The sequence below is a fragment of the Chionomys nivalis genome, chromosome 13, assembly GCF_950005125.1.
Source record: "Chionomys nivalis chromosome 13, mChiNiv1.1, whole genome shotgun sequence".
Taxonomy (NCBI): domain Eukaryota; kingdom Metazoa; phylum Chordata; class Mammalia; order Rodentia; family Cricetidae; genus Chionomys; species Chionomys nivalis.
Window position 1 is genome coordinate 39,742,933 of NC_080098.1, and position 19,469 is coordinate 39,762,401.

Below are 19,469 nucleotides of genomic sequence, written 5' to 3' on the forward strand. Positions count from 1 at the left end.
GGTGTGAGCCATGGGACAATTCTTTCCTGTAAGAAAGTGACTCAGGATGCAACACCAGACATTTGGTGGCCGCGTCAGCATTATATTCTAACCTAACAACTTTAAAATGTTTGACACTGCTTGGCACCAAGGATTGCTTCCTCAGTCCTCATCCACTGTGAATACCATGTTTTCTCGTGAAATCCCTTTTCCTTAACAACTTATAACTCAGTGAATGTTAGTCATGTATCCCCTATAAGAAATTAGAATGTTAAAATTAACCTTAATTTAAGTATGTACAATAATATATAACGAATTATTTTTTCATTATTTTTGTCGACTTCTAGATTCTACAGTGTTTAATGGAAGTGTTGCGTCCTGAGGTGGCAGTAGTGGCTGAATGGGTTATTATGGAAGTTCTTGGCACTATGACTGTGCCCCGGAAGTTTCTGTGCTCTGAAACCCTGTTCTTGTCTTGCAGGATGCAGGCTGGTTGGTGGGGGTGAAGGAGTCAGACTGGCTTCAATACAGAGACCTGGCCACTTACAAAGGCCTCTTTCCAGAAAACTTCACCCGGCGTCTGGAGTAGGGCTGCAGATATTTCAAGAGTCACATGACTAGGTTGTTAAACCTTCATGAAATGCGGAGGAGTTCACTCTTGCTACTACCCTCATAGTGATTGACAGACTGGTGCCAGATGAGGCTTGGGAAGACAGATCAATAGAGCATGTGTGCAAAAACCTTAAGAAGAGGGGAAAATAGCAAACTAAGGAGCAAGTCCTTACTTTGTTCCCTGTGTTCAATAGAGGTCTGTGTGTGCTTCATCCAACTGTGGACACTGGAAACTTGATTCCCCTCCTCCAAGTCTAAAGTAGCTTTTTCCAGACCGGACTCCGACTTCTTTGCATCAAGTGTGTGATGTCGAGTGGCTGCCCTGCAGATGTAATGAGTTATCCTGTAGTGAGACACCATCGTACTCCCTTGCCCAGTGTGAGCACAGGCTCTCTTTCCCTTTCAAGTTTACTGCGTTTAAATCTCAACAGCTGCAAACGTTCCTCGCCATCTTTTCCGATCACCTCTATGTACATACGTATGGACAGACAGCCCCACAAGCTAATTCCCATGCCTGCTGGACCTATGTGTATGCAGATGCCTACATATGCATAGCCGATTCCTTCCCCTCTCACTGTAGCTCTTCGCCTGTAAGTGTCATTGATACACGCATTGCTCTTATTCCGTCTGGCATTACAGCTGCAGTTTTGCCTCAGGGCAAAACCACTCATCCCATTGCCAAAACAGTTGACAGTGTCTGTGTGTGTTGTGTGCCGTTTTCCGGGTGATATGCCAGATAGCACGCCCATGCTGCTGCCCCTTTGGAGAGAGCAGGGTGTGGTTGTGTAGCTGCTCAGCTGCTGGGGCCCTATAAGAATCAGATCTGGGCCAGCAACGACGCAGTCTTCACTTCTGCCTTTATGCAATTGGATGGATGAGGGGGCAAAAGAACCTATTTACAAAAGCTCCTATATAACTTCCACGTTATCTTTATGCAACTCATCTTCACAGAGCATTCTCGAGTGAAAGAGGTGATATATGCTGTGTCACACACCATCTGTAACCGTTTTGTTTCTCAGTGCTGTGTCGTTCCAAATAAACCTTTGGCAATCTCCAAGTTACACTGATTCTTTTTCATGAGTGTTTTTTTTTCCCCTTTTTGAAATCTTGTTCCAGTTGGACATGCTACTTGAAACAGTTTAGACTGGAGTTGTTATTTGTGCAGACGTGCGCTTGTTCCACCTCTGGGTTGTGCTCCATAGCCCTGCCTTACTTTGCCATCTCTCCATCGCAGTCATTGCTGGTCACTCGGTGCATCCTGGGACCCGGCAATTACTAGCGCGCAAATAACAGCTGTGGGGAGGCCGCCCTTGTGTTGCCGTGGACACTCGGTCTGTGACTCACTGACAACCGTATGGCTCATAATCAGCCTCACAACAGCTTCATTTTTGTTCACTTTTCTTTCTGGCATTTTTATGTGTGTAAGTACATAAAAAAAGTAGATCAAATGGAATAGAAAAGTCAATTCATGGAGCCATTGTAGCTGGAAGAGAATTCATCATACAAGCATGTTCCATTTTGAGAAATTTCTACTAATAGAGCTCTGTATACGTGCACACTGATCAAGAATATGCATGAATGTATTTCTTTTTTGTGCTTCCAATTCTCCTGATAGATTACTGGGTTTTATATTCTTTTAAGTGTTAACAGGGAAATTTCTATTGACCCATTGTTTTTCCAAGAGTTGACTTACAGGGAGACTTAGTCATTTTGAATGCTAGACTAGTGCAAGAAAATAAAAAGGAAAATGCCATTGCCCAGCAGCTTGCCAGGGAATTAATCAAGCAAAGTGCAGCAAGGTGAGCCCTATAAAGGAAATCACCCCAGCATGAGAGAATCCGGGGTGCTGAAAAGTGACTGAGCAAACAGGGGCTTGATTTCTTTGCTTTAGTTTTTTTTTTTTGGTTTTTTGAGACAGGGTTTCTCTGTGGTTTTGGAGCCTGTCCTGGAACTAGCTCTTGTAGACCAGGCTGGTCTCGAACTCACAGAGATCCGCCTGCCTCTGCCTCCCAAGTGCTGGGATTAAAGGCGTGCGCCACCACCGCCCGGCCCCTTTGCTTTAGTTTTGTTATTGTTTGTTGTGCTTGATATTAAACTCTGACCCTTGCAAATGCTAGGCAATTTATCTGCATCTCCAGTCTTCCAAATGGTTTTAATAATAACATGTACCTAAACTAAGCAAAGCTAGTTGTCACATCCTTTGGAGGAGCAGTTACTCTGAAATTCCACTGTGGTCCTCCCCTAGTGGCTGACAAGGAACAAAACATGCCAGGACGTGGCTGAGATAAATTTTGCCCTAAACTTCCTGGATGAATGTACCTAGGTGACCCTACTAAGTTTATCCAAAACAATGTGCTTTAAATTGTTTAATCCTTATTTAAATAATTTTTTGTTTTTGAAATATTAAATACAAGTAATCAGATTGCTCCAGAAACTGCAAGATCCAAGATTTCCTAACATCCTGAGAAGGGATGAGAGGGAAATAGCGCACTAGTCCCATGCTACAGAACCCACTCTTCCATGCAGTGGACACTGTTTCTAGTGGGCTTGCTAATGGGGTGGGAATGGCTTCAGAAGCATCCATGCCTACCACTGCGATGAACCCGTCCCATGTACTTCATTTGGTTGTATATCGGTGAGTTTGTATGTATATCTTATCCCACATGGCGTGGATCCAAGAAGCTGTGTCTGAGCCACTTAATCTTTGATCCCCTCATTCAAAACCAATGTCATACAGATTTTCAAATCTTTAAGAATCGAAGAAAGCCTGTGGTTATCAAGAAGTGGACCCTGGCCTGGCCCATGCTAGAACTTCACCACTAAATTGTGTGGTATGGATAGCTACAGCATCCTTTGCTGTTTGAAACATTCAATGACATCTCAGGGTGGACTGTTTCCCTGAACAGGAAAAGCTCCCTACTCTATGCTGCTGTAACACCATCAAGACTCTTTTTGTCAATGCTAGGGAAGCTTTCAAGTCAACAAGAAAACCATGATGATGGCCTCTATTGGGTAGACTGTGAAGACTCATTGCTCTGAATGCTCTTTGAAAATACATAGAAGCTGTGGATTGGGTCATTAGTAAAATCTCATAATTCCACATCTGATTGTGATGGCTCCTTAAAGAAAATACCTTGGGTAAACTCCAAATCTATAAGAAATGAATTTTATGACGATTAAGACTCAGCCCCCTATTCTACACAGACTACATGACTGAGCACCTTGAAGCTTTAGAGAAACAGCAAACATCAGAGTGACCATCCCTAGGACTTTACTAGTGTTTTTTGAGAAGATCAACTAAATTCTGCCTTCTGATTTACTTAGAGCTGAGAGAAAATCCTTATAAACACTGTGGGCCAGACCTTGATGGAAGGCACATCAGGCTGGGTCTCCTGTGGTCTGTCGTAGTGTATCTTCCCAAAATGTTACCTCTTATTGGTCCTCAAGTAAATAGACAATTCACAGCTTCATGAAAAAGACAATGACAGTCTTTTGACAAAGACAGCTGAGAGCCATGAAGTTCCATTCAGCATGGAGATGCTCTTTTTCCAGACTCAGCCTTGATTTGAGATTTTCTTAACCTACAACATTAGGCTGAGATCGATCAGGCTGAGAGCAACTCTCTGTATCCTAGCACACAGCACGGGACTGAGCAAGCTCAAAAGCCCCAAACATTCAAATGCACATGAAAATAAGTAGTCTAACCCAAACATTTTCAGCCATTGGTTATACTTTACAAGATCACTTAATGACTTTTACGGTTTAAAAGATAATTGTGACACAACTCTTCAATCTATGCAAACAGAAAGACCCAAAAGCTTTTTTCAAAGGAAATGTAAACTTTGTATTAGTTTTCTAGAATATGAATCGCCCGCAGACCCATATAATCTCAGGTCAAACACTCAGGTGTCGATGCTTGAAGATCAAGTGGAGCTGTGAGCTTGTTTTTGCCTCCCTGCAGCACCTGTGGGTGTGTCTGTATTTAGCTCTTGAGAAATCTATCCTTGTCCGTCATGAAGTTATATAAGTTCAGCTGAGTGTGGGAGCACCTTGTCCGTATTGACTTTGTCATAATGATGGCACCCTTGTACTCTCTCCCCATCAATAAACACTATAGACTCTCACATTGCTGTATCTTCCCCATTTGTGACCACCATGTGGTTTCTGTGGCATCTGATACCATCAAACGTTTCCACTCTCCCTAAGATTCTGGGGTACAAATTCCAGTTGTCCTTCCTCTCTGTTTTCTCCTTCTGGTTTTCTGTGCTTGTTTCCCTTCTTTCTGAGGGGGTTGCAAGTGGGGCCCTAAGTAGGGAGATAGCAATAACCTTCAGTTTGTATCCCTGCTGTCTCAGGACTGACCCTCAAGAGGGCCTTCTTCCTGCTTCTAACTCCACATATTTTCATGATCATTGAACAGTTGTCAAGCTCCTTCTAAGCCTGAGTTGCTAGCTATAACCCTCCATAACGTCATGCCATCCTGTATTTTACTGTCTATTACCTGATCCTGGAGGCACGTCCCCATAGCCAGAGGTGATTTTGCACCCCCTGCCTTCCCAGTTTTCCCCTCTCCTCAATACATTTTATAAGCACAACTCTAATCCCAGCATATTAACAGTTCCCTCCTTAACCTTGTTTCTCCTACCCATGTGACAGCGAGGAGTATCTTCTGGATACTGTGTATCATTGGTATCCAAGTGGGCCTTCAACGACGCCCCATCTTCACCAGTATTTCCCCTCTGCTTCCCTCCTATGAGTCTTCTCACTGCCCCACCCTGTACCCCTAAACCAACACATGCTATTCCTCTGCAACCTCTTCTGGAATGTCCCCTTCTCTATTTACCCAAACTTCTCCCTGCCGCCCCAGAACACAGCTATGTCTCACTCTCCTCCTGCTCAATCTTGTGCTTTCTCCCACTCAGATTTCTCCGTGCGTGCTGAGTGTGCGTGAACGCCTTCAGCCCTTGGTTTCCTATGCCGATACACTGTTTACCCCAGCTTCAAATTCTCCATCCACCATGGCGTTCATATGTAAGTGTGCTGAGTAGGTAAACACTCAGCTTAGCACCAATCAATTTGTTCAGAAAACTACAGAAACCTCCCAAGAGCAGCATTACAGGATGTCTGAAATTAAATATAAAAGAAATAGAAAAGTGATCCTGTCACACTGTAGGGCAATATTAAATAAAACTCCAAAGCCTACCAAGTGCGTGGCCAAAAATAAATGAAAAGGTTTGACTAGAAAGTTTCATTTAATGAATAGATACAGATGGCAAGCAGTTTGATATACCTGTTACATCTGAAACTCACAAAGGCTTGACAGGTAACACACATAACTACGCATCCAAGAAGGGGTTTCAAAAATTACCCTTACAATAATTTACATGTAATTTATATCTATATCCACTAGCTTCTTGCTTCTATTTGTTTGTATATTTTTGATCCACTGACGTGAGTAGTGACCTATGTGTAGTTTTGCCAGGCTCTCTAAATGTTCTGTTTGAAATCACTTCATCTTCACAAAACTATGATGTAATCACTAATATCCTATTACAAACAGAGAAAAAGAGTAAGGTCACATAGTGATTTGCAGTACCAGGATATGTGTAACCTCAGAACCCTGCCTTCATCTCTAACCCTGTGCTAGGGCACTTCCTCTTTGCTAAGTGTAAAGGACATGAATAGCCAGGATTTTGAAGGAGGCTGGACAATACACATGCGGGTTTCCTAATGATCAGATCAGCATCTGGTAACTGATGAGGTCTAGCTTAGTATGTACTGGAAAAAATTAAAAATGTCTACCACCACCCACTGGCAGTACTTTTTGAATGTGTGTGTGTGTACATGTGCACATGTGTGTGTGTCCCCTGACCAACCACCCTAGGACTGATTTCGCAGAAAGGAAGCCCACGAAGGTTCCAGCACAGCATGGGCAGTGACAGCAAGCCCCTAACCCTGGGAACCTGCGTGAATAATACTCAGTGAAGCCAGCTGCGGAGCAAGGGAATCAGATCAGAGCTCCAAAGCAGAAGTGCGACTCAGGAGGGAAGAGCATTTGGCTCAAGCAGGTAAAACACATTATTCACAAAGTGCTACTGGGCCATTCGCACAGATAACAGAGGCTCCAAGGACATGCAGCAAATGTATTGAGAGCACAGGGAGAGATAGGAATGGAGAAAAAACAAGTGGGCCAGTTGCCACAATGCTGGCATGGATTCGGAATGAAAGCATGACACCATATGTAAGAATATAAGAAAAACAGGATATCTAAGTTCTAAAACAGCACCAGCAACTCCACAAGATATGTCACTAATTCCTGGATAACACATCCAAAAACTCATATGTGAACATTTTCATTATTTTTCAGTAATGGGAATTGAACTCAGGACTGATAGGCAAGCACCCTACCACTGAGATACATCCCAGTCCCATTTTAAATTACCTTTATTTTGAGAGGACCTTAAGTTACCCATGATAGGCTTGCACTCGGTGTAGAGGCCAGACAGGCCTAGGACTTACCACCCTCATGCCTCAGCCTCCCAAATAGCTGGGCCTATAGGTTTGCCCCACCATGCCTGGTCATCAGCTTTGAGACTTAGATAACCCATAATCCTCAGCCACAGATAGTGGTTTCAACGCATAAATTAAAACCAGGGTAAAGTGAATTGTTTATTGTCTTCTGTGACTTTTCCTCTTTTTCTCTGGGAAAATCTGCTGTCTATTAGCTGCCAGGGTCATTTAAGTGCCTCTGGCCATTGGTCACTCACCATGGAGGTCTGTCACACCTCCCTTTTAATGAGATGATTGAAGCAACCTAGGGTGAGGACAGTGAAGGACTGGATTTGGGCACTGATCAGTCTTTAGTAGCTCATTCAGATGAACACGAACGAGAAGATCAGAGCTTGTTTTCAGCATTCAAATCCTAGACGGCCATCACGCCCTCCAGTTACAGGTTGCAGCAAGTCACAGTTGATAGGCTTGCTGGTTCTTAGAATTCAATCATTAAAATATTTAAAAATATTTTAAAAAGGTTGAATCCTACTGAGATGATGCCAACAGATGGCCCCTTCTGAATATTCCAAGCCAGTCCCACTGATTCACTGAGGGCTCTTTCTTTTCGGTTTCTCTATAGGCTAGAACCAAACGCTAGCAAGATTCAACATAACTCAGCTTCCCCTGTGCGCTCTCAGTTGTCTACGTGTGTAGTGTGTGGGTCCAAGTGTGTGTGCACAAGCCCTTCAGTTACCTCTGCAAAGCTCTGGTTTCCCATACTTCCCCAGGGGGAATCTGAGCATTGACAACCTGTCAGCCTAAAACAAGTCTGCTGGGGTTGTGACCTGGCAAGGTGGCTAAACCACCAGATACTCAGACATTATGTACCCTATGTGGTTTTCTTGTTTTAATTTTGTAATTGTATTACATACAATTATATGTCCTGCCCAAAGCCAAAGTTCTTAGAGTTTCCTCAAGCAAAGGACTCATCACCTTTTTGTCCTCATGTTTCTTCATGACGGCGGGGCCGGGGCCACCTTTGTCACCTTGGCCTTCTTCCCTTTGGACATTGTGCTCAGCTGGAGGAAAGAGAAAGCCCAAGAGGCTTTCTCCGACTCAGTGTCTAGTAAAGAGGATAAAAGCAACATGTGTGATTGTTGAATCAAAATTAAAATGATAAGCTCTTCCCTGTTGCGTCTTAATCACATCTGCTATTTCAGTGTACAGACCATCTATTCAAGCCAGAGTCACAATATATTACGCTGGAAGAAAAACCCATAAGTCACTTCTCCCAGTTTTGAAGTTCAGAAAGCAGAGACCACGCGAAGGAGGTTGTCTTAACTAAGCCCCAGGTGTGCCCCAGCAGAGATGAGAATACTGTTAGAGCTTGGCCCTTTACTGAAACCTCAATAGGGAAACACCGTGTGATGCTATTCCTACTATGGCCGGGAGAGGGCGCCAGAAATTAGTGTAAATAAATCCATCAAAACACTTTTAAGCAGCAGGAAGCACACACATTTGACAACTTAAAAGTAGATCACCAACCCAAAGAAAAACATATAAGCATCCTCCTGAATATTAACCTTCATCAGGCGATGAAAGAAGACAGAGACAGAGTCCAACATTGGAGCACTGGACTGAAGTCTCACGATCCAAAGGAGGAGCAGAAGGAGATTGAGCACGAGCAAGGAACTCAGGACCGCGAGGGGTGCACCCACACACTGAGGCAAAGGGGATGTTCTATCGGGAACTCACCAAGGCCAGCTGGCCGGGGTCTGAAAAAGCATGGGACAAAACCGGTCTCGCTGAACATAACGGACAATGAGGACTACTGAGAACTGAAGAACAATGGCAATGGGTTCTTGATCCTATTGCACGTAATGGCTTTGTGGGAGCCCAGGTAGTTTGGATGCTCACCTTAATAGACCTGGATGGAGGTGGGTGGTCCTTGGACCTCCCACAGGGCAGAGAAACCTGCTTGCTCTTTGGGCTGAGGAGGAAGGAAGACTTGATTGGGGGAGGGGGAGGGAACGGGAGGTGGTGGTGGGGAAGAGGCAGAAATCTTTAATAATTAAATAAATTAATTAATAAAAAAAAGAATTTAAAAAAAAGTAGATCACCATCTTGCTTTCTCATTTTGAAATGCAGCAAAGATAATTCTGAGTCATAAACATCCAACTAGTTTACTGAGAAAGCAGGCACAGTAGATAGAGTGGCTCCTTCAAATTCTTTTTACTCATTTTTAACTTTTTTTTTGTTTTGGGGTGTGTGTTATGTGTGTGTGTGTGTGTGTGTGAATGTATGTGTGAATGTGTGTGTGATGTGTTATGTGTGTGTATATTTGTGCATATTTATGTGTGAGGGGTATGTATGTGAAATGTTTATATGTGTGCATGTTTTTGTATGTGCATGTAGACACATATTTGCCACAGTGTGTAACAAGTCAGTGGGCAATATTGGGTGTCGATCTTTCCACTTTGCTAGAAACAAAATTCCTTTGCTGTTCCCCTCCGCATATGCCAAGCTGGCTCACCTCTGAGTGTCTGGAGAGTCTACCTCTGCCTCCATCTTGCTGCGCTAGCACTGGGGTTACAGATGGAATATGTGTTCTACCTGGTGCCACGGGGCGGGGGAGCTGGGATTCAAACTCAGGTCCTCACACGTGTAAGGCAACCGCTTTAACAGCGATCACTCCAGCTCCCTTTCAGTTTCTTCACATGCTCCTGGAGAGCTGCCTGACATCAGGGAGCTGGCTCCTGGAACTCTCTGTGCCTGAGCTTTATCAGGAAAACTGCAACAGGAAAAGGGAAATACATCCTAAAGAGTGTTTGTTAGCACTTAATGGATCAAGAGTTAGTTCTTCAAAAAGTGCCATTAATTATTGAAACGTTGGAGGAAATGTCTACCGCTTTTTTGGGCTCCCATAATTGACTACATGATTTGAGGAGACTCTGTGTTGTTTACTGACCGTTTTTTGTTTTTTGTTTTTTTAGTTTTTGAAAATGTCTTTCCATCACTCCCTCACACTGTCTAGTTTAGGAGAGAAGTTCTGTCTGTACCAAATTCTTTATATGTTAAATGGCAGTGGCTTCTGCTTGGGAACTTGTTAGGCTTGTATTTAGTCCAAGCCTCCTTGTGTCTTAAGTGACCTTGGGCAGGTAAAGCTTCTTAAATTCCAATTTTCCCACCTGTCAAATGCAGTTTTTATCTCTCTTGAATGATTATTATAAGGATTGAAAGGTTATAAAACTTTAAATGGTCCCTAAAACTAACCTATTTACTTTAGCACCAGTAAGTTGACCCGGTTCCCAGTACATCACGTGCAGAGGGGAGGAGCTACGACTGCCCGCAATGGGGACTTTCCCAAGGACACACTCTTCTCAGTGGTAGCACTTGGACTGGACTGGTCACTTTGCCTTTTCAAACCAATCCTGTCCAATGAGATTTAGATTCTCAGTCAAGCTCTCTAAAACATCCTTCCAGAAGACCTATTCTGAGAAGTCCCTGGCCCCAGGGCACTGTGTGCGGATCACACTCTTGGCTGTCCTTTTCCAGTGAGCCCCGCAGCCTGACTGCAGTACAGCCATATAGCCGGAGGCAGTGTTTGATAAGAGCTAATGGCTCCCTGACATCCTCCTTGTGCACATATAGATACAGTGACCAGGAAGGGGAGCTTTGGCTAAATCACTCAGCTTCCCTGGGCGCGGCGTCTGGTCCAGACTGCCCATACTTGCAGGAGATGCTACTGCAGCCTGAGAACCAGCATGCGCTAAGAGATGCACGGCAAGCGGACGTGAGCTAGGATCCCTCTGTTTGCCTCTTCTCCTGTCTCCTCCACTCCCAACTCCTGATTCAGTCTCCTAGGCCAGTAATGATTTGTTAGTCACTGCTCCTACCCAGGACTCAGCCCACGCCGGCAATATGACTGTTAGTGACAGTTTTTCAAATCTTCTGTGGAGATGACACATGATATAACTTCATTGAGCCCTTATATCTTGAAAACTATATTATATGATGACTCATACTTAATGTCTGTGATGTTTCAGACTTTGTAATGAGTGCTCTTAGTCACGACAAACATTAATGATCTACCTCACTGTGCCCAAAATATAATGCAGGGAGATCACACACCTATTTACAGACCATGAAACCATGGGAAATGCTATACTTATAATAATTCCTGGTAAATAAACTAATTTATATTTCATTGCTAGGTAGAGTCTCATAGGGGCTGGGCTGAAATAGAAATAGAAGATTAATGTGTTTACTATAATCTGCTCCTCAAGGCAGTGTTTATTTTTACAATTCTATCACTCTAGTGATTCAGCTCTGCTGAAATGTGACCTGTACAATTACGAGGAAAAGCAGAAGTGTATGTAGTTAGCAAATTTGGACCTATCGGGAGGAACTGGCCAGACTCACAGTCTGCAGTTCACAGGCAACAGGGAAAAAGAGAGGGGAGAAAAGTTAACAAGGAGAAAGAGGACAGTTCGGGGACACAACTGAGAACAGAAACCAGCAGTACAAAGAGATTGGAAGAGGCACAGGGGACTGGAAGACAATAAAGAACAATGGAGAGCTGACATATGTGGATAAACTGTAATTTAGAGAGACACCACGATAGTAAGACTGAGAGGGAAAAAGGGAGCTTGATAAAAAAGACGCAGAAAAGGCATGATAGTGCAAGAACAGGAAACAGACTTGGAGGGCAGACATGGAAAGACTGCGAAAGGAGTGGGATTGGGGCACATGATGTGAAATTCCCAAAGAATCAATAAAAATTATGCTAATAGAAAAATAAAATAAAGAATGTCATATACTAGGAAAAAATATTTATTGATTTTGTGCTCGTGTGTGTGTGAGTGTATGCATGTCCAGCCCATGTGTACAAGAGCCTGCACTGAAGTCCCTGTAACTGGAGTTAGATAGTTGTGAGCTACCACGTAGGCACTGAAAACTGAACCCAGTTCTTCTGCAAGAATAGGAAGGGCTCTTAAGCGCTGAGCCATTTCCCCAGTTGCACAGGCTCCATCACTGAGATATACCCCTAACGGCCCTTTCATAGTTTATTTTGAGACAGTATCTTGGTAGTTTTCCTAGGGTGACCTTGAATTTACTATATAGCCCAAACCGGTTCCTGACTGCAAACACCTGTATCAGCCTTCTTGGAAGTAGGCTTCTTGGAAGTACACTCATACCCATCATGCCCAGCATGAAGGTTTTATGCACACATGCTCACATGCTTACACACACACCCCTCCACCCCCCCACACACCTATTCCTTTGGGCTTGGGAAGGTGTGAGAACCAAAGTTACATTTTAAGTTTTAGTTACTACGCCTAAGAGATCTATGAAACAAAAATGCCTCCAATCTGCCAGCCCCTTGTCCTAGGACAGATGGTTCCTGAAACGCTGGAGGTTGTTGTTCATGGGAGATAACAAGCTGCCTGTTTTTCACTTCTCTTAACACGCTCATCTGATTCATCTGCACAGGATATGCTTGATCCCATATGGGCGGGAGGTATGAAGGCAGGTAATTGGATACATGTTTGTCCCTAATTGGACCTGGTGGGAAATAAAATGAATTAGGAATTTTATGTCTTAAGCCTTTGCCGTACTTGACTCTGGGCCATTTCCTGAAAACCTGGGCATGTACCTGGCCAGGGCCCATCTACCTGGCCAATATTTAATTAAAGCTTGCTTCAAACTTGGCTTTAAACTGTGGTAGTGGTCTTACTCTCAATCAGTGGGATTAACAAAGGGTCAAATGTAGCCATCATTGAAGAGATTCTGGCAGGCCTTGTCCTTCCCCCATTCCCTCTGCTTTGCTTCAAACCATTAGATTATATTCTTAAGATAGCTACAGTACTCTATTACCTTATTTGGCTACTTCCTACTCCCGAGGCAGACTACCAAGGCCAGCTCTTAAAGTGTTAAATTTCAGCAATGAAAAGCCCCCTTTTGGCTGCCTGAATTAACATGTCCAATCAAAATTAAACACCTCATCCTAATATGGGGTTTCTCTTTTTCCCTTTATAAACTGTCACTTGTCTGTGGGCCATGTCTGTTTCCTCTCTATCCAGAGGTCGTCCTCCAGAACAAATATCCCTTCCCCCTCTCCCTGTTCCTTTCCCCTTCTCCCTCTTCCTCTATCTCCTGTCTTTGTCCTTATTCCCTGCTTTTTGTCCCTCTGAGGCAAATACATTGTGTTGAGAGTTTGTCTTGGGGTTTCTTGCGCCAATGCTGGCTCTTTCAATGATAATTGAGTCTAGTTACTTTTAATATACTAAATTCAAGCCGTATCAGATTTTGCTGTTGGTGGTTGCTTCAAAGTCCACTCACATGTGTTACAAAGATGACTTTTCTCAAGACAAGATCACAGCAACATTCATCTATGGTATGGAGGGTCTGGGTTGCAGGTACTTTCCAGAGTGGGGTAGGCAATTTCATCCAGAAATCTGTTTCCAAATGTGTCTGTACTGAACCTACTCCAGCTCTTTACACTCCATGTTACTTCTTTGAACAGTCCCTGCTCTCAGCCACCTCAAGAGGGTGCTAAATGACCACACAGAAGCAGAGAGGTACGGCTGCTCCCAGACACCCACCCCTTCTAGTTGGACAGCTGGTTGATTCTAAGGGACCACTTCAACCGAGTCTCACTGCCTGTGACGCCTGTGACTCATTCAGCAAGACCAGCTTTGAATCACAGTTCTAGAGATTCCTGTCTAGGAGGGGTGTTTGCTGCACATAGGCTTTTCCAACCCACAGAGCAGAAGGCATGCTGGGGGTCCTGGCCCTACTTTTAGCTTTCTTACCTGCTGGTAAGTATATGGCATAGATGCTCATGAGATTTCATTTTTTTAAAAATGGGAAGTCATGCTGATGAATTCCTATTCTGCTATTCTTGCTCTGTTGCTGTTACCGCTGTAGGCAGACAAACATCCCCCAACTTGGAAGAAAGAATAATGTCAATCACCAGGACAGTGGGATCTTCCATTAAAATGACTTGTGATGTTCGCATAATATCCAGTTATATCCATTGGTACCGATTTCAGGAGGGGAGAACCCCACAGTCCCTTCTCTCCTATAACATCATCAGTGCCACAACTGTGGTGGATTCTGGACTCAGTTCAGAGAAGTACCATGTTTATGAAGGCACAGACAAGACTTACAAATTTGTACTCCGGAATGTGGAAGAATCTGATGCTGGCCTGTATTACTGTGCAAGCTGGACTGGCACAATGATTGAGCCTTGCCCTTATCTGTACTGAAACATTAGCCTGCAGCTGTTACTAGGGCACAAACAGACCAGCTCCCCTCTCCCCTCTTACCGCTCACCTCCTCTGCTCGGAAAAGGACATTCTGTATGCCATGCCTTATCATCACCTTGTAGTCATCCATCTGGCCAGCTCAACCCTGGTCCCTAACAGTACCACTAGACATTCCTACAGACCAAATTTCCATCTCTAATCCTTGCTCAAAAACTCTTGGCTGAAAATGTAATGCTTTCAACAGTTCTCTTAGGGACTGCTGGAGGCCAGCCAGTTAGCAGTCTAGGATAGAGAAGTTTGCTTAGGACTGATGTTTGCCACAGCATATTTATTTAGTAGAGCATTTTTGGGAAGGCTAGTTAAGCTGACCCAAATATGTAATCATGATACAGAGAAAATGGCAAGAATAACAATTTTCATTACCTAGACTGTGAGAAATGTAAAGTAAGATCTTTAGACTTTCTGGTGTATTTTATGCTATTGTACATCATTATCTTATAAACAAACAGATTTTTCCATCACCATAACAGCCATAATATTGTTTGAGGGAATAATAGTATAGGAAAGTATATGTAAATATGCCAACTATTGTGTCTACTTAAAGAACACAACTTTAGCACATTGAGTTTCAAAGATATCTTTGGATTCTTTTAGGGGCTCAGGAACAAAGGTTTCCAAGCTACCAAACAAATGGGAGCACTGCTGGAGACAACAGAGCCATCAGCATTTGCATAGCAGATTGAGTCTAATAGGAGACAGCATAGTTCACAGAGAAGATTCTAAGCATCTGACAACTGTTGTTGCCTGTATTAAAGTAGAGAATCTTGGTTACTGTGCCACCTCAATAGAACTGTTCTCTTGTGAATTTCCTTGCTGTTGTTATCTTTAGGAATTGGAAAGCTGGCTTATTTCTTTGGCTACTAGTTCTCTCTGTTCCTGGAGAAGTAAACAATTTGGTTTTGGTTTGGAGACACAGAAACTTCAATAGACGACTACATTTCAGTTTATCATGTTGGTCCAATGGAACCAGAACTCAATCTCTACTAATGGCCTTTCATAAAATTTATTTGACACATAAACTGAAATTCATCCCAGAGACAGATCTGCTTTGTTTTAAATAAATAAATCTAAAGCCCTTTTCAAATCCAACCTACATTTTGACATACCAAATCAGTACCTGGAATGTCAGGGTTCAGCCTAGATAGGGTTCACACATTCCAGGGTAGCGGTATGTGGATTAGAAACACCAGAGAGACTGAACAGATATATGAAATAAAAAAATAGAGACACAGACTAAAACTGGGAAGGCAATCCAGTGAATACTGAATTCAACTGCATTTATTTTCCGTATGCTTTAATATGTTACGAAGAATAAACAGAGAAATTACCTCTTCAATACTTGAACCAAACCCTGAGTTAAGTATTCTGTTTGTTTAGGCAGTACTTGCAGCAACCACACCTTAGGCCAAGTATGCAGAGAGTAGGCAGCTACTCCCTGGGCCAAAAATCCTGTAATATCCTTAAAGGAGCAGAAATATGCCTGAACTCTCTGACCTTTGGTCAAGGTAGAATGGATCCATCTCTGTGGGCCATCTTAATACCAAAAACACCAAGTAACCACACCCTAGCTCTAGATATCTTGTTAGTAGCCACACCTTAAGTCAGACCTCTTGTCAATAGCCTTGAAGGAGCAAAAATAGGCCTGAACTCTCCGACCTCCGGACAAGGTGGAAGGAGTCCATTTCTGTGGGCTGCTGCACTGGAATATCCGGCACATCTTTTTCCCTCTAAAAATAAAACTGAGGATCAGGTTGAATGATTACATAAGAAAAGTGAATAAGTGAATTGAAAATCACTGAAAAGAGAATGGATGTCACACTAAGTCATATATAAGGATATAAAATTAATTAATACATAATTAAGGAGATTACAAGATTTGCTGGGAATCTGTTCATGATGATTTCATGATTATCAAAAAAATAGGTTCGAAGGGTTTTCCTTCCGTAGTCTAAAATATCATTTGTTATTGGTACATAGAATTGCCAGTCATTGTATGAGCATATGTATACTCTACCCAACACCCTTGTCCAGTTCTTTTAGGAATTTTAATTTTATTCCTTATATGATTATTTTGTTTCAATTGCTTTAATAAAACACCATGACCAAAAGCAAGTTGGAAAGGTAAGGGTTTAAACTAGCTTACATTGCTCAGGTCGCAGCCCATCATCAAAGGAAATCAGGGCAAGAACTCAAACAGAGAGGGACGGTACTTACTGGTTTGTTCTCTGTAGTTCATTCAGTCTGCTTGGTTTTGGTTTTGGTTTTGGAGATATGGTTTCCCTGTGCAACCCTGGCTGTCCTGGAAACCACTCTGTAGACCAGGCTGTCCTGGAACTCAGAGATCCACCTGCCTCTACTTTCCGAGTTCTGGGGTTAAAGGCATGTACCACTACCACCCAGATTCTCAGTCTTCTTTCTTATAGCACTCAAGACCACCAGCCTAGGGATGATTTGTTTTGTGGAGTGGGTGGGTACGTGGTCATGTTGTGTTTGTGGAGACTGGAGGACAACTTGGGGAAGTCAGCTCTCTCCTTCCACCATATAGATTCTGGGGATCAAACTCTGGTTGCTAGGCTTAACAGCAAGGTCCTTTAAGAGTGAACAATTTGCAGGCCTCATACTTTTAAAAAATATGTAAGTTTAAATAGGCATTTGTAATGCTTCATGAAACAACATTGTGGAATCCCAAAGCTGCATCTTGATTGTGTGCGTGTATGTGCTCATGCATGTGAGTGCGAGTGTGTGTGTATATGGTGTTGCTTTTATTGGTTAATAAATAAAGAAACTGCTTTGAGCCTATGGCAGGGAAGAACAGAACTAGGAGGGGAAAGCTAGGCTGTATGCTGGGAAGAAGAAGGGTGGAGGCAGAAAGAAAGAATGGAGCCGCTGGAGACAGACACTGGGAACTTTAGCTAGTAAGCCTGTGTCAGGTAGCGATACACAGATTAATAGAAATGGGTTAAATTAATTAATTAAGATGAAAGAGTTAGGCATTAAGAAGCTAGAGCTAATGGGCCAAACAGCTTTTTAATTAATACAATTTCTGTGTGGTTATTTTGGTTCTGGGTGGCCAGGACGAACAAGTGGCTCCTTGCAATAATAACTTGAGACTTTCATGCCACTTGGTTACTGATACTTGAGCCCAGTTTAAACTGAAAACTTTATTTCTTTGATTGTAGAGTCATGAGCAAATGTGAACAAATAAACTAACCCCCAAATCCTTTAATACTGTATCACTTTGAGGTGAAATAGAGTATATATATATATATATATATATATATATATATATATATATATTTTTTTTTTACCCATTATATGGTTAGGCTATACTTTCCTGAGTTAAATGACATCATGCAAATGAACTTGAATTCGGTGCCTGCTTAAAAATGGTATGTAGAAACATTTTTATGCATCCAGTTTTCCTGAACTTTAGTTTTAAGATCTCTCCGAAGGAATGGAGAACACAGTAAGAGAATTGGTTTTTATCGCAGAAGAGCAGAAGAGTGAATCCCTGAGATATGTCCTAGAGCATCATCTATTCTGGGGCTCTTTCACTATCACTCTTCTGGGTAGATGGAAACATTATTGAAAGCACATGCAGATCAGGCTCAGAGTTTGACTAAACTACAGCCTTGCCTGCAATGGCCACCCATGCAAACTTTGCACATGGTCATGCAAGGAGGACCTGTTCATGTGTTAAGGTCAAGTAGGCATAAGATGTTGAAACTTACATGTCTCTTCTTACATATATAAAATCATATTCTTAGCCAGGCAGTGGTGGCGCACGCCTTTAATCCCAGCACTTGGGAGACAGAGGCAGGCGGATTTCTGTGAGTTCGAGACCAGCCTGGTCTACAAGAGCTAGTTCCAGAACAAGCTCCAAAACTACAGAGAAACTCTGTTTTGAAAAACAAAAAAAAATCATATTCTTGTGTGTGTGCATTTTCATGTTCATATTGTGTAGGAGCTTGCAAACATGTGTATGCTCATTTGTGTCTGATAGTCTTGATGAAACTGTAAAGAAGATTACTTATGTAGATTTTCTGTCAAACTCTCAAATACCCAAATGATATGTATTAGAAAAATGATATTCTATGTTTTCAAATCTTATTTGTGTTTCTTTTATTTTTTAAATAGAATTCTGTGTTAATTTTTCCAAACACCTTCCAGGATTGAGGACTCCACAGTTCTCTTCTCATTCAAGATGCTATCGATAACACTTGAGCCAAAAAATTACAGTCACACAAGAGCAGACCACAAATCTACCTCAGGCATCCCCGGGCTGTAGCTCTTCAAGAAGAGGCATAGGAGAGAAGAAGGAAGAGGATGATGTGGAGGTCACAGAGTTCTGAGTCACTGCATACCCTTCTGTTCTCCTTCCTTAAACAGAGGTAGGGGGTAGGAAGTTTTATTTAGTTTTCATAGCTGAGGGTCAGGCAGGACCTGAGAAGCAAGACAATGGTGCTTCATGCTTCCTTCTGGACACCATGGACTCAGATTAAAGAAGCAGAACTAAGCTGCAGCATCACCCTTCACTAGTTCATTTCCTCTGGGATTATCTCTCTGCTTGAAAGTATCATCACTCAGATGATATAAACCAATGTACAGTAAATGTTTGGGAAATTGTAAACAATCAAACAAGGAATTCTGGTTTTATTTTAACATTTTTATTCATGATTCCAATGTGGTTCATAAAAAGAATCATCCATGATTTATATACAAATGTTGAGAACTTGAAAGAAAGAATTAAAATTCCGTTTGATTCCACAGAAACACTTAAGCATCTCTAAAATAGCCCAGTACAGCTGAAGGTAGGGTAAGGAAGTGGAAGTAATAGGGAAACAGCTGGTCCACAAGCGTCAGTGTTACACGCTGAGCGGCAGGTATTGTGCAAGTTCCTCTAAAAGAAAGAGGTGGTCGAAAGATTAAAGGATGCTCAGGGTGAGAGAGAAGTTTTATATGCTGGTTGTTCATCAGAGGTCTCATTTTGTCCCCATCTCAGCTAAGACCTCATGACAATTATGTTAGCATGTGCCTCTTCCTAAACGTGTGGCT

General features: G+C 42.6%; 1 protein-coding gene across 6 annotated transcripts in view; it reads left to right on the forward strand.

The window, feature by feature from the left end:
* Amph (amphiphysin) overlaps positions 1-4,697 on the forward strand; it is a 180,195-nt gene extending 175,498 nt beyond the window's left edge. For all 6 annotated transcript variants that reach the window (XM_057787207.1, XM_057787208.1, XM_057787212.1 and 3 more), the window contains one exon: positions 461-4,697. In XM_057787207.1, the coding sequence (XP_057643190.1) occupies positions 461-568 (108 nt within the window). In that variant the 3' untranslated portion in view covers positions 569-4,697. The remainder of the gene's footprint in view (positions 1-460) is intronic.
* The last annotated feature ends 14,772 nt before the right edge of the window (positions 4,698-19,469 follow it).